This window comes from Anser cygnoides, chromosome Z (genome assembly GCF_040182565.1).
Source record: "Anser cygnoides isolate HZ-2024a breed goose chromosome Z, Taihu_goose_T2T_genome, whole genome shotgun sequence".
NCBI lineage: Eukaryota > Metazoa > Chordata > Aves > Anseriformes > Anatidae > Anser > Anser cygnoides.
This window is the reverse complement of record NC_089912.1, coordinates 20,950,327-20,963,784: the sequence shown is the minus strand read 5'-3', so window position 1 is coordinate 20,963,784 and position 13,458 is coordinate 20,950,327. Positions and strand designations below refer to the sequence as shown.

Below are 13,458 nucleotides of genomic sequence, written 5' to 3'. Positions count from 1 at the left end.
GGTCTATCCCCGTGCTTGGCTGTCAGACAGCATAACATAAAAAAAAAATGCTCTTCTCTTTCACTGACAGGGCCTCTGCTGTTGTCATAGCCAGCCTGATGCTGCTGCTGAGGAGACACGTTGAGTCTAAAGCCATGAGGCCTCTCCTGGGCTCCTGGCATAGCCTGGCCATAAGGCAGACAGTGATCTCCTCTGGGCCCTCTGTCTGACTCGGCCTGAGACACTCCCTTTTCTCTTTTTTTTTCTTTTCCAAAAACGAACAAACAAACAAACAACAAACAAGCAAATCCACACCAACAGCTCTACAAGTAGAGTGTAAGTATAGTGTCAGACAGCTGAGGGCCAAATGCTGAGAAAATTGCTGTGCAGCATGTGAGAGATACTGGTATTTATAGCATCCTCCGAATGGTTCTCCCATCAAATAAAGGTATCTCCTGGATTCCCCCTTACATATGGTGGGTTTGGAAATTATTGGAGGATTTCTTCATGAGATGTAAGGGCACCTGGAAGCCAGGAGTAATGCCTGGAGAGAACTAGTCTCTCATTAGTACGTGGTTTGTCTGCAGCATAAGACATCTTTCACTCCAGATGCATGAAATAAATAGCAGGTATTACGTCTGTACAAGTGGGCAGTAAGGGGTCTGTGGCTGACCACATTCCCCAACACACTTCTCAAGCAACTGCACCACTGTGAGCAGAAGCAACCTGTTCTAGTCTCCATAATCCCAGTCCAAGACCCCACATCCAAAGACCTACTTACCTGCAGCATTATAGAAAACATCAAAAGTTTTACTGGGATCACAGAATCACAAAATGGCTTGGGTTGGAAGGGCCCTTAAAGACAGGGCAGGGACGCCACCCACTAGATCAGGTTGCTCAGGGCCTCATCCAACCCGGCCTTGAACACCTCCAGGGATGGGGCATCCACAGCTTCTCTGGGCAACCTGTGCCAGTGCCTCACCACCCTCTGAGTAAAGAATTTCTGCCTAATAGCTCATCTAAATCTACCTTCTTTTGCTTTAAAACCATATATACATAGACAGATTGGTCACATGCATCTGACTTATTCTAGAACCGATCTTGCAATGTTAAATATGAAATTTAATTTGTAGATTGGTTGTTATAGTTCAGAAGATCAGGGCTCTTGCAAACTTCAAGTTCCTACCAAATGGCGTAGCTAGTGTTCCTTTCTTGGAGGTCAGAGTGAGTGAACCCAGGGCTGATTGGCAACGCTGCACTCCAGTAATCAGTTCCCCAGCTTTAAAACAGTGTTAATGAGGCTCGCCTGGCGGAGGCTGTAAGCCTTAACTAATAGCTGGGTTTTAACTACTTGGAGAGCTCTGGAGGGAAGGTGTGATGGGAGTGCAAAGCATTACAGTTATTAGCGTCTGTCAGATCTCTCTGTGGTACTTGCAGAGCTCCCACAGGCTGTGCAGCACTTTTAGTTCTTAGTTTCACCCAGGGAGAATCTCCAGTTACCTCAGTACCCAGAAGCCCAGAAGAAAACTTGATGTCTTCTAGGCTCACTTTCTCATATACAGATATTCAGGTCGGTTCAAAAAAAGTAGCTTATAGCTAGAAACACCTTCCTTAAATACATACTTTGTAACCTACACTTGCTCTTTTTCCATGAGCTCTTTGTTTGAGTGGGTTTAGGAGCAAAACATTCTGCTCCAATCTCAAGTATTTTCACCCATCTCTAAATAGTATACGTTCATGTACAAAAGTAATTGGCAATCAGTTAACTATCAAGAGACTTGACCTTGAAGTCATACTGAGTGTTTGAAGGAGGCTGATTAATTGCAGATAGAGCAAACATTCTGAAACCTTAACCAGATGAGAATATTTACTTCATGTGACTCATACGTAAAACATGCTTAGACCAGCATTTCAGGAGAGCTCTCTGATCAGAGCTCACTCTGTCAACTTTCAAAAAGTCATTCAAAAAAAAAAAAATGTATATATATATATCTGAGGTGTGTTTCTAGATGTAATCTGCTCCCAGCAGCTGCAAGACACCCTGTTCAACCTGAGATGAATGTAATAGTACTTGGTAAATCCCAAAGACACAAGAAAGATCCAGAGGTGGAAAGAATGCCAGACTCTCGCACATGGAGTTTGCATTATTTTAGTGACTAAAATCACCTTCTGTGTTGAGGCTTATTTTCCATGCAGGCTAGAGCTATAAATGACTAAATCATACTGATGCTATTGGATGACAAGAGTTTAATGATTTCAAATTACGAGAAGTGCTTATATTGCCACCTGCTGGGCTTCACTGATTCATGAGCAAACAAAGCAAATCAGACAATTTCTTTCCCAAATGTGCACACCAGTTTTTCAAATGTCTCTTGCAGATACAGAGTGGTCAATCATTTCAAGTTGAATGAGCAGACAGTGACACACACACAAAAAAACCCACATGCGTTAATGCCTCCAGCAGACTACTCCTCGTGAATTTATACTTAGGCCAATTGTCTTTTGTTAAAATGGAAGTAAATCCGTTTTAAGGTGCATGTTTGGTAACTGTTACCACACATGAAATTATCTGTTCAAAAGTGGGTATAGAATATATTTGGCATGCTGAATAGTGGGGTGTTCTTGTTGCACTGCACTATCTAATACTGTAGAGATAGGGTAACATAAAATATATGAATGCACTGTTTTGGTTTTTGTTTGTTTGTTTCTTTCTGGAATAATTGACATCTCCTCTGTGCTAAATACCCAGGTTGGACGCGGCTTTGAGCAACTTGGTTTAGTGGAAGGTGTCCTTGCCCATAGGAGGGGGTTTGGAACTATATGGTCTTTAAGGTCCCTTCCAACCCAGACCTTTCTGTGATTTTATGATTCTCTGAATACTTTAGTCACTATGGTAGTCACACAAATATTTTAGACTGCTCTTTGTGCCACTGTAAGATTAATCCAGTTTCAAAATGTAATCAGCTGTCTTAATGCAGTTTATCATTTAGTATCATTTTATGCAAAGCAGCACATCTACAGGAAGATGTACTTGGCATAACATAAGCAATGGCCAAAATTAGTTACAAGTTTGCAGTAAAACAAAGTGCTTTACAAATGCAATTCTCTGTTCTGTGTATGACACTCCATAACTCTCTAGATTTAGAAAACTCATGAAAGTGGAGACTAGTAGAAAACTGCTGCATATGGGGCTCTGCCATTAAAATATCAAATGTGCTGTAATAATAATACTCACTCTTCCACTGAAATAGCTTTTAGGAAACAAGTGAAATTAAATCTAAGGAGACAATATACTTGGGGAAATTTTGAATATAATATTTCTTTGGATGGAAGAAAAAAAAGAAAAAAAAAAAGGTGGCAGAAGATATTACTTTTGAGACACAAGGACAAAATGGTAGAAATAGTTCAGTCCTACAGTTTTTATCCTATACTGTGTTTGTTCCCTTCACTATTATGCTGTTGAACAAACAGCTTCCTAAAACTGGTAAAACATCCAACCCTAAAAAAGATCAGCTTTCATTTGTGTAATTGTTTTGGTTCTCCCAGCCTCTGAACAAAGGATTTACAAATGCTTATTCAAGTTTTACGGGAAAACATGCAATTGGAAAAAAAAAAAAAAAAAAAAGTTTCACATATAAGATATGTTTGGCATTCTTCAAAGGGTTCTGGCTTGCTATTGATCCTAGACTTAGGGTAATGCACGAGAAATGCAACATGAATGGGAATAGCAGGTATATTTTTAAGGAGTTTAGAACCTGATCTCAAGAATAAACACCATGCATGCTGCAAAGTGTGCCTGCAAACAGAGTGTATTAGCCTATTTGGACTATGAAGTTTAGACTGCTTTCAATGTCAGATTTTGAAGAGTTGAAATTAGTTGGACATTTGAATGTAATGCCACAATCTGTAGCATAACCTTGTTGTTGGTCAGCTTCAGTTACAGCCTTTCCTTTCAGAAAGCTGCAAATCTCCTGGCTGGCCTAACCAGAACTGATCAGAAACATCTGTATAACCACAACGTAGAAAAGCAGAGGGTATGTCCTGGAACTGTGCTCTCAACAACTGCCATCCTTTTGCCGCTCCACTCTTAATTCATGGCAAACACCTTGCTTGCATTGGAGACCCCCACTACTTATGTCGACTCAGCTGGCTTTTTATAATTGTTTTCACCAGCGAGGAGAGCAAACCTCACTCTACCATCACTTCATGCAGATTTTGACAATGACATTTTTTTTCTAAATGGCTCTGCAAGGGCCAGTTCTGTTTTACTGGGGATTCAGAATGGTATGGCAGCTTTTAGATGCCAAAGAGTAGCTATTTCTTAAGGTTGTTTTAAACTAAATATCTGTATCATCAGTGCAATTATACAGACCAAAGTTTTCTTGTGCAATTTTCTTTAAAAGAACGAAAATACTTAATAAAAAGTAAAATTGAAAAGAAACTATGAAAGTCTAGACCACAAGTGAGCCAACCAAGTCACCAAGCAAAACAACCACTTGCAGGGAGAAGTGTTGCAATCAGGTTTTAGGCATGAATACAACTGCAGGACTCAAATGGTGGATGATACAGACAGATGGAGGCTATAAACTGGACTAGGGAAACTCAAGAAGAAGGAAAAAAATAAAAATAAAAGAGAATAAGGAATGTGTTGTGTTAAAGTTTGGCTTTAGAAAACTATGAGTTGATCTTTCCCTGTACCTGGGGCTGGATTGCTAGAACTGTGTTATAAAGCAACAGCTATTAAGGGCAAGAGTCTTTCTTCTTGAGCTTTTTGAAATGCTGAGAATCCCCCAGACTTGTCTGGAATGTGCTGATGTCCATTGTGCACCCTGAACCTGCAAGTTAGCACTAGTTCTCCTGGCCTGGAGTTACTGTCCAGCAACCACAGGGCATACATTACCACCTCCACCTCCCTACATGCAGTTTTTCATTAGAATAGTAGAGTCTATCAAAATTTGAGAGGTCACACTCAGGAAGAAATGAAACTATAGCTCTGAGAGGACTCTTAGAGAACTAAGAAATGTTCTCCTATTTCTAATAAGAAATGTCAAGACATCCATAGCATGTATATTGTTACTGTGAACTGTATGGGATAGAAACTCCCTTCATTCTTCACTATTAGGCATTAGAGAATCACCGAATCACAGAATGGTTGAGGTTGGAAGGGAACTCTGAGGATCACCTGGTCCAACCCCCCTGCCAAGCAGGATCACCTAGAGCACGTTGCACAGGATCACATCCAGGTGGGTTTTGAAGGTCTCCAGAGCAGGAGACCCCATAGCCTCTCTGGGCAGCCTGTGCCAGTGCTCTGTCACCCTCACAGTACAGAAGTGCTCCCTCATATTCAGCTGGAACTTCTGTGTTTCAGCTTGTGCCCATAGTTTTGTGCTTCAGTTTGAGCAACAGCTCACTCTGTCATTGAGACAACGTACAATTATGGATTTAAGCACAGCTGGATCTCTGGGGGTATGTAAGCACCCCTCCTTTGACTATAGTCTCACAGGAGAAATAGAAAGGCCTCTCCAGGCCACTTCGTATCATAGCCATTTTTTATTAACTTTCTGAGGTTAATCTCTCCAGCATTCAGCTCAGCTTCACAGACCGTAACACATGGCAGACACTAGAGGACCCGCAGATACTTTCCGTTGGCTGTTTCAGGATAGCTGAGTTCAGCTAGCCTCAGTGTCCTCACTTGTCTTTCTGAAGTGTATACCAGATATTCTGGAAATGTTATTGGGTATCTTTAATGACACATCAGTGAAGTGTCTGGTAACTAGTGAAAACACACTTGTAGATACCAGGCTACTAAAGGTGGAAAGACTTTTAAAAGGTATTCATGTTTCAGTTTCTACTTTTTACTTGCTACCCCTGTAGTATTAACTACCTAATTCAGATACCTTTGGCTACTCATAATATATTTCTAAGACTTTTGCAAATAGTTTTTTCCTTGTCCTGAAGATTTATCAGGTAGGTTCTAGTCCTATAGTCACTGCTCTCTTCTCAACCCTATACAGATCAGAGCAATTTTCCCTGAACTGTAGATGTCACAAGTTTTCTTTTTCTAAGAACAACAGATTTAGGAATCTAGTGTCAATAGTGCTCTGTACACCTCAGGAGCTGAGACGGACTGAGGAGCAGGTAAGATGCCAAAGAACAGCATGCGAGAACACAGACATGTTTTACACAGAATGTCCCTGCTCTGAACATTTAAAAACCTAAACAGGCAAGATCAATACAGGACAGAACAAACTGATAGGACAGAAGATTAGCTGTCTTCAAATGTCACACCACTGTCATAATTAAAATTAAAAAAAAGTAATCTTAATTTGCCTTAGAACTAAGTAGCTAAAGACAAGCAGTAAGTTTGCCTTCAAAGAAAAAGGTAGAGAAAAAGGGATACACAGGAAATAGCTGGAAACGAAGCAGAAAAAGCCCATGAAAGTTTTCAGGGAGGACAGAGTGAAGCTCAGGGTAAAGAGAGTCAGACAATAGTGAATAGGATTGCAAAAAATACACTGTTTTCACTGATGAGGAAATATCCAGAATGAAAAACAATGTCCCCACCTTCTGTCACTCTTGGTTACAGAACGTCCTCAGGCAACTTTTGAGAGGGTTTTCCAGGCTTGTAATTTCTGTTTCCTAGTGGAACTCGTGCACAAATTGGATGCTCCTGTTGTATGACCCTACTGTCTTGTTGAGTGTGGCATCTCTCCAGATGTAGAAAACTTACTTGAGATCACTTTGACATAATATAGAAATACAGAATTCAGGAAACTCTATTCCTCTGAGGATGAAGCAAAACTATCCACCTGGGCAGACAGGGACCCTGAAGGAAACACTGAATCAGATGAGAGCCTCCCCTGAATTCCCTGTGCAATGATCAGCTACCTGACTTGAGTAATAAAAACAAACATAATTTGTAGTAATGGAATTCTATTGTTAAGGAAACAAAACCCAGGAAGGTTTGCATAGCATCCAAAAAAACTCCAAGAAATAATTTAATTAAGGCACATACATGTCAATATCTTATTAACCCCTTTCTTTTCTGGGTCCATCCCGTACTCCTGTGCCAGGGGGGGACTTTGCTTCAGTGAGAGCAGTATCAAATATTCTGTTCACAAAGACTTAATCAAAACATAAGCATACACATTTTCAGTGGCCAGGAGGTAAAGTTGAAAGCAAGATTTCTATACAGTCCCATGTTTTTTCCAGGTCTATGGTATGTAGAACTCACTGATCTATGTAGGTTCCTTGCCACCTTTCAAATAGAAACTAACATTGCATTTTGTTCCTCAGGCTACCAAGTGCTGATGGTCTTTAAGAAAAAGAGTGTATGAAGCCCTTTTATGAAGGACTGCTATGCAGTTTTTGGTATTGCCCTTGAAAATGTGTGACCTTTTAAGGCTTGTATGGTAACTAAAGGACTGAAGTATTGTCAACTTGCTAAATTATACCACTTTACATATAATCCTTACCTGCAGTTAAGACTTGTTTCACTAATATCCAATTTTTAAGGTCTGTAACTAAACTCATAAGTTTCTAAGTTCTTCAGGACTGCTTTTCTAAAATCTCTGTTTCTAAAAGTTGAATGGTAGGAACAGGCTGAATAAAAACAACAGTCAGGGATTATGTTTGCAGTCTAATAGTGGATGTTTGCTTGTTTTTTAATGTGATTGAACTTTGCTTGTCAACTCACATTCTGACTCTCTGTACATTTTGCCCAAGAATAGTTTTAGCTCCTATCAGCACATTTGTAGCAAGCTAAATGGAATATCATTGTTTTTGAAGTACAGGAAAACATTTTTCAGCTCTTTAAATGTAATGTCCAGTAGGAAACACAGGATCGAGCTGGGAATCACTGTGAGCCAACTGGATGAGATAAGGTTAAGTGACAAATTACCAAAGTACAGAAACAAAGGAGGCAAAGTAGCTCAATTTCTCATTTCCTTTTCCTCTTCTGAAAGAAAAGAAAAAAAAAAGTCTGAATGATGCCAAGCAATAACACAAAATGCTTGTAAGATCTTATTTTAACTCCACTGAGAGCAAACCATGAAAGCACTATCAGTGCTTTTCCCACTGAACAAATCTTGCCACAGAACTCACCATCACTGTCAGCCCAAACTAACATCAGGATCAGTGAACACAGCAGAAAAGCTCGTGGCAGAGAGACTTGGAGATGAGAGTGACAGCGATACCTTGGTAGTGTTTGCAATGGGATGATATGCTCTCCCATGTCAGTGCTTTCTACCTCTCTACATATTTTGAAAATCATTGCACCAACAGTGTTACGGAGGGAAGATGTCACATCCTCCAAGCTCTCTCTGAGGTCTGTTGCCTCCTGCTGAGTTCCTGCATGCTCCTGTCTCACCATCAGCCCTCACAGCCCAATATTATCTCATCTCTGAGCATGGTAGGGCTTCCTGTTTCACAGATCCCATCTTAAATTCAGGGCTCAGCTGCAAAAACTTATAGGCAGAGGCAGCCCTCACTTTGACAAATCTTCATTTTGCTCCCTTGAAAACTGACAAGGAAACTATTTCAGACCTATGGTAGAAGCCCCTAGGTACAGGCATATTTCTGGGCAAGACACACCACTTCAGTAAAAGTATGGTTAATATCAGTACTTTTGTGAGTGTTTATAATCATTCTTCTTAGCTTGTAAAGCAGATTTTATTGCTTTTGGAGGTTATAATCCAGAAAAGTAGACAGGAAGAGAATTTACATTGAAATATGGAAAAACTCATCTTGGTAAAATTTCTGACAAAGCTAGTCACTGGCACCCCGAGTCCAACTTTCAGAACGACATAGGGCAGCTGAATCTCACTGAAAGCTGAGCTGCTAAGTGTTTAACGCCAAAGACTGCACTGACTGTGCAGGGGGTGCTTATTCCGTTTAAAACTGGTTTTGCTCTTGAAGTGACTAATGAAGCTTGATGACACAGTGGGGCAGATGTAGTCAACAAACATTTTTCATGTCTGAAAAAAGGCAGAGGGGCCTGAGATGAGGAAGAGGGGACACATGACATTCATAATCCTCCCGTCACCAAGGCACTCTTCAGTGGGCCAGCACCTGATGTGAATTACAGCAGCCTCCAGGTTCCTGCAGCGTACGCTGCCAGCAGCTCCTGGGAGCTAGTCCAGCAGTCACAAACCACTGCCCCTCTCCTCTCCTCGGGTCACTTGCCTTCTCCCAGGCGAACGGCGCAGGGATGGTACTGGTCCAGGTCCACTGGTGGCTCTCCTCACACTGGAGATGCTAACGAGGACCGATCTGCAGGGTTTGCACAGTTTTGCGCTAGAGCAGAAACTGAACCTTTGACTTCTGAAGATAAGTATCTTCAAACAATACAGTTTTCATTCTGTAGATGAAAGGGCTGCTGAGGTGCCCTTGATTGTTTTGGAAATTATTTTCACCAAAGAATGCTGGTATCTCTCCCAGTCTGAATTAACAGTCCTCCAGGGCTCGAGCCAAGAGTGTTCCTCGTAATAACTGAATAACGACATTACTCCTCATTTCACTTACACCACAAGTCACACAGCTTGATGGCTTGGAAAAGAAAAAGCTGGTACCCATATTTCATTTAGTGTGTATGAGGACGTCCATGATATGTAACACTTAATCTGATTTGTGTAAGTGTAGTACTGAGTGTGAACACTCTGGGAAAAGTCCCACTGGTCACACAGTATGTAAGAGATACCTCTAGGGCTTTAAGCCTGAAGGTGAAAACATAATAAGATAAAGTTTATTTCATGGTATCAGGAAGCACATATTGGTGGTTAACAGCTTGTACTGGATTTTGTCATACCTTTTGAATAACTTCACTGACTACTTAATAAAAAACTTCAAACTAAAATAACAATGAAAAGTGCTCTCTGCTGTACCTTGTTAAAGTATTACTTCCTTCGTGTTTAACCTATTCACTGATGTGTTTTGTCACTGATTCTGCAATGTAACATAACAGCGTTTTTCAAAGGAACACATTCAAACACCTTCCCCAACGCTTTCTTGTATAATACCTACCCTTTTTGCCCATACTGACACTGCTGTGGTCACATTTAACATAGAGAGCAGGGTGGTATCTTATTCCATCCACCAGACACACCATGCTTCTTTTGGATTGACATACAAATATGTTTTATCAGGTTCATGAGAAAGATGTGATTCCTCTCATTTATGACTTCTGGCACGATTGGTTAATCTAGCTGAGGGCAAATCCCACTGTTGGTATCATTCTTAAACAAGAAATGATCCAAGAAGAGCACCCTTTTGGGGTGTTTTCTAAAAGAGCCAGCCTCTGTTTCTGCTCCATAGATGGATCCCTTTGTATGGGGATGTTTCGTCTGCAGTAGTCACAGGCTTCAGGAACTGCGCTGCCCCACAAGGGTATGAGTGCTGAGGTGCTGCATGGATTTAAGCTCTGTTTGGAGTCAATGAACTGTCTTGTGACTGATGACGGGAGAAAAAAAAAAAAGGAAGAAAAAAAAACAACAGACAAAGCCCAACAACAATGGAGCTGCTTGGGTTCTTTGATTACTCAAGTTCAGCTGGAGGTCCTTACACTGACTAGACAAGTCTTTGATGGAAGGAGAGGCAAAAATTGAGATGATCATTCAAAAACAATTTTCCTGACCAACATCACTTGGTTTTGCTTCCACTGAAAATCCAGTCCTCATCAAAACTTTGATTTCCTAAAAGTTTTCTGAAATTTCAGTTTCTGAAGCAGTAAGTGCATTCACTGAGAGCAGCATTTGTAGCCAAATGTGCCTGTTGACAAGGAAGCTCCTGACAGTAAGCCATCTCTCCCAGTCTCACAGATCTGTTGAAAAACAAGACCACAAGATGGATCCCTGCGGGATAATCTCTTGGGGATCTCTGCGGTGAAAAACCTTCTGCAGCTATGGCTCATTTCTTTCTGTCCCTTGCTGAATACCAAAACATGGCACATAAGTCAGGAAACACATGCAGAAGGCACAAGATTTTTCAAAAGCCCAGCTAGCTAAATCCAAATGCCCTGCCCTGTACATGTTGCATTCAATCAACAGAGATGAGGACAGCAAAGCAAATAAAAAACAACCTGGGAGGATCCTTCCAGAACAGGAAGCAAAGCACAGGAGTGGGAGTGAGAAGGTGGTATTTAACATTACTTTCAAGCATTCTCTATGCCATCCCTCTCAAACTGTGTTTTCAAGGTGAAGCTAACTGAAAATCTCAACTGAGGAAGCATATCTGCTACTGTTGGGCTCAATATCACTGTATTTGACATTACCCTGCAGTAGCAACTGCTGGTTTTACCCTGGAAACTTTTGGATCATGCGATTTAACAGCGCACTGCAGTTTTTATGCCCATGGCTCTCCAGCTGGGTTTTATTTCTTCTGTAGTTTGGTTGAAAGGTACAAGTGCATGAGTGCACCTTCATGCCTACACACACAGGGGGGCAGGGGGAGGGGGAACATGCATGCATATGTATGTATGTGTGTCACATCCACTTTATGTTGCAGGTTTCGGTTTACAGGACTTCTGGTGTACAATCAGTCTGTCTGGAAGGAAAGTACGCCCACAAATATCACATGGAACTAGCTGGTTCTGGGCGCTGATCCAGGCAGCCTCATTTAAAGCATCAAGATCATAGAAACCTTTGGCTGGAAAATTAAAAAAAGAAAGTATCAGTTTTCATTCTGGAGACCCACATTCAACTCTTTATGGAAAATATTTTCAGGAAATACCTGTTGACTGAGCCTTTCAGTTTAACCAAACCATATTGCTTTTGCAAATGAAAAAGAAAGAAAAGAAAGAAGTAAAAGAGTAAAAAATATATATAAAAAGACTCTGCTTTTTGTCCCAGGGGTTGAATTAAATTAACTTCAAACTGAATCATTCTGTATTGTATGAGACTACAGAGAAAACATCATGCTGTGTGTTATGATATTCATTCTCTACTAATTATTAACATCTTTGCATACATACTATTATCAGCAAATTTCACTTTTTGGCTTTACTTCAAATTCTGTTTAATAAGCATGTGTTATCTGACCATGGCTATGAGGGGGAGTGTATCGTACTTGAGAATATGCTCTTTGTACTGCTTTGGACAGGGGGGGTCAATTTTCTTCCATTGAAGCCTATGCAAGTTTTGCCAATAACTGGAGTAAAGCTTAGGTAAGCCTGTAACCTTACAGACAAAACCTACAGCTCTCCATAGCCACAACTTCCAGTGAGGTCATCGCACCTATTGTCATCTAAATTCTAACCCAGTCTTACCCTCAGTTATTTTCCACTGCAGGAAGAGGGACTGCTCAAAGCTCAGGAGCATTCTTTAAACATTCACCTCAGATGCATTTTCAAGATTGTATTTCAGTATGAAAAAATCTTGTTTACTTCCATCTTGAAATGGCCTTGCACAGTGTTGCTTCAAATGGATTTCCAAAAGGTAGGCTGCTTAGTAGCAGAACTTAGATCTTAAGAGTCTACATTTGAAGTTCATGAAGAAAAAGATCTACATGGTTTGATGTGAAGATGTGTTTGATTCACCCTTTCCAAAAAGTGTGACAATACAGAAAAAGACTAAAAAATTGTTTTTGTCTTTGAACTCTTAGCAGCACACAATCTTAAAAGAAAAGGATTTGTGCATTTAAAAATATTCCATGGTTTCTGTCATTGGCACATGATAGAGCTCTTCATTAAAGGCCCATACAGTTTTAATATGATTCATATCCAATGGTTCACATAACCACAATAAGCCTTAGATCTCTTAATATGCCTGTTCCTAATGTTCTTTTTGTTAGAAGAGCAACCAAGTAAAGTTTCTTTTCTTGGCTGAGACAAATACCCCTTTTACTTGCAGGAAATGAATGTGTATTTTCTGTACTTTGGAAAGTTTATTGAATATATATTAAAAAAAAAAGAGAGAGAGAGAGAGAAAGAGAAAAAGAAAGAAAGAAGGAGAGAAAGATGACTTTCTCCTTGCAGGCATGTGTTAGGCATTCCACAAACAAAACACTGTGTAATCAGAGCAGCGGTTGTCTTCCCGTGACACTTGAGTTTTCAGAAAAAGATTTATGTAAGTTATAAAAAGTTTTATGTAAGCAGTTAATATTTCTGAGCTTTTTTTGAACACTGCCAGTTCCATTCAACAACAGGGGTAACCCCTCCTCCTTAAACTGAGAAACTGAGAGACATGCAGTACGTGTATGTGGTCTGAAGGTCAGTTATAGCATTTACCAGATGATCGAGAGTAAGTCTTACGGAAAAAGAACAACACAGATTATTTTCTTGAGGCCAGGAGCATGAGGCAACCGCAGGGGGAACAGTTTTAGCTCAAGCTACAGAACCGATCAGACTTGCATCAGCAAGCATTTAGGGACAGATGCTGGAAGCAGGTCAGTGCCCCCTGGGGAGCTGTGGGCACACAACACCTCATAGGAGATGCGTGGCGCCTGATATGACTCATTGCATAAATGAGACAATTCTCTGATTCATAT

At 40.6% G+C, this 13,458-nt stretch overlaps 1 protein-coding gene across 2 annotated transcripts in view; it reads right to left on the bottom strand.

Moving 5' to 3' along the window:
• Positions 1-8,327: 8,327 nt before the first annotated feature.
• ZNF475 (zinc finger protein 475) overlaps positions 8,328-13,458 on the bottom strand; it is a 29,005-nt gene continuing 23,874 nt past the window's right edge. For both annotated transcript variants that reach the window (XM_066988228.1, XM_066988229.1), the window contains one exon: positions 8,328-11,619. In XM_066988228.1, the coding sequence (XP_066844329.1) occupies positions 11,468-11,619 (152 nt within the window). In that variant the 3' untranslated portion in view covers positions 8,328-11,467. The remainder of the gene's footprint in view (positions 11,620-13,458) is intronic.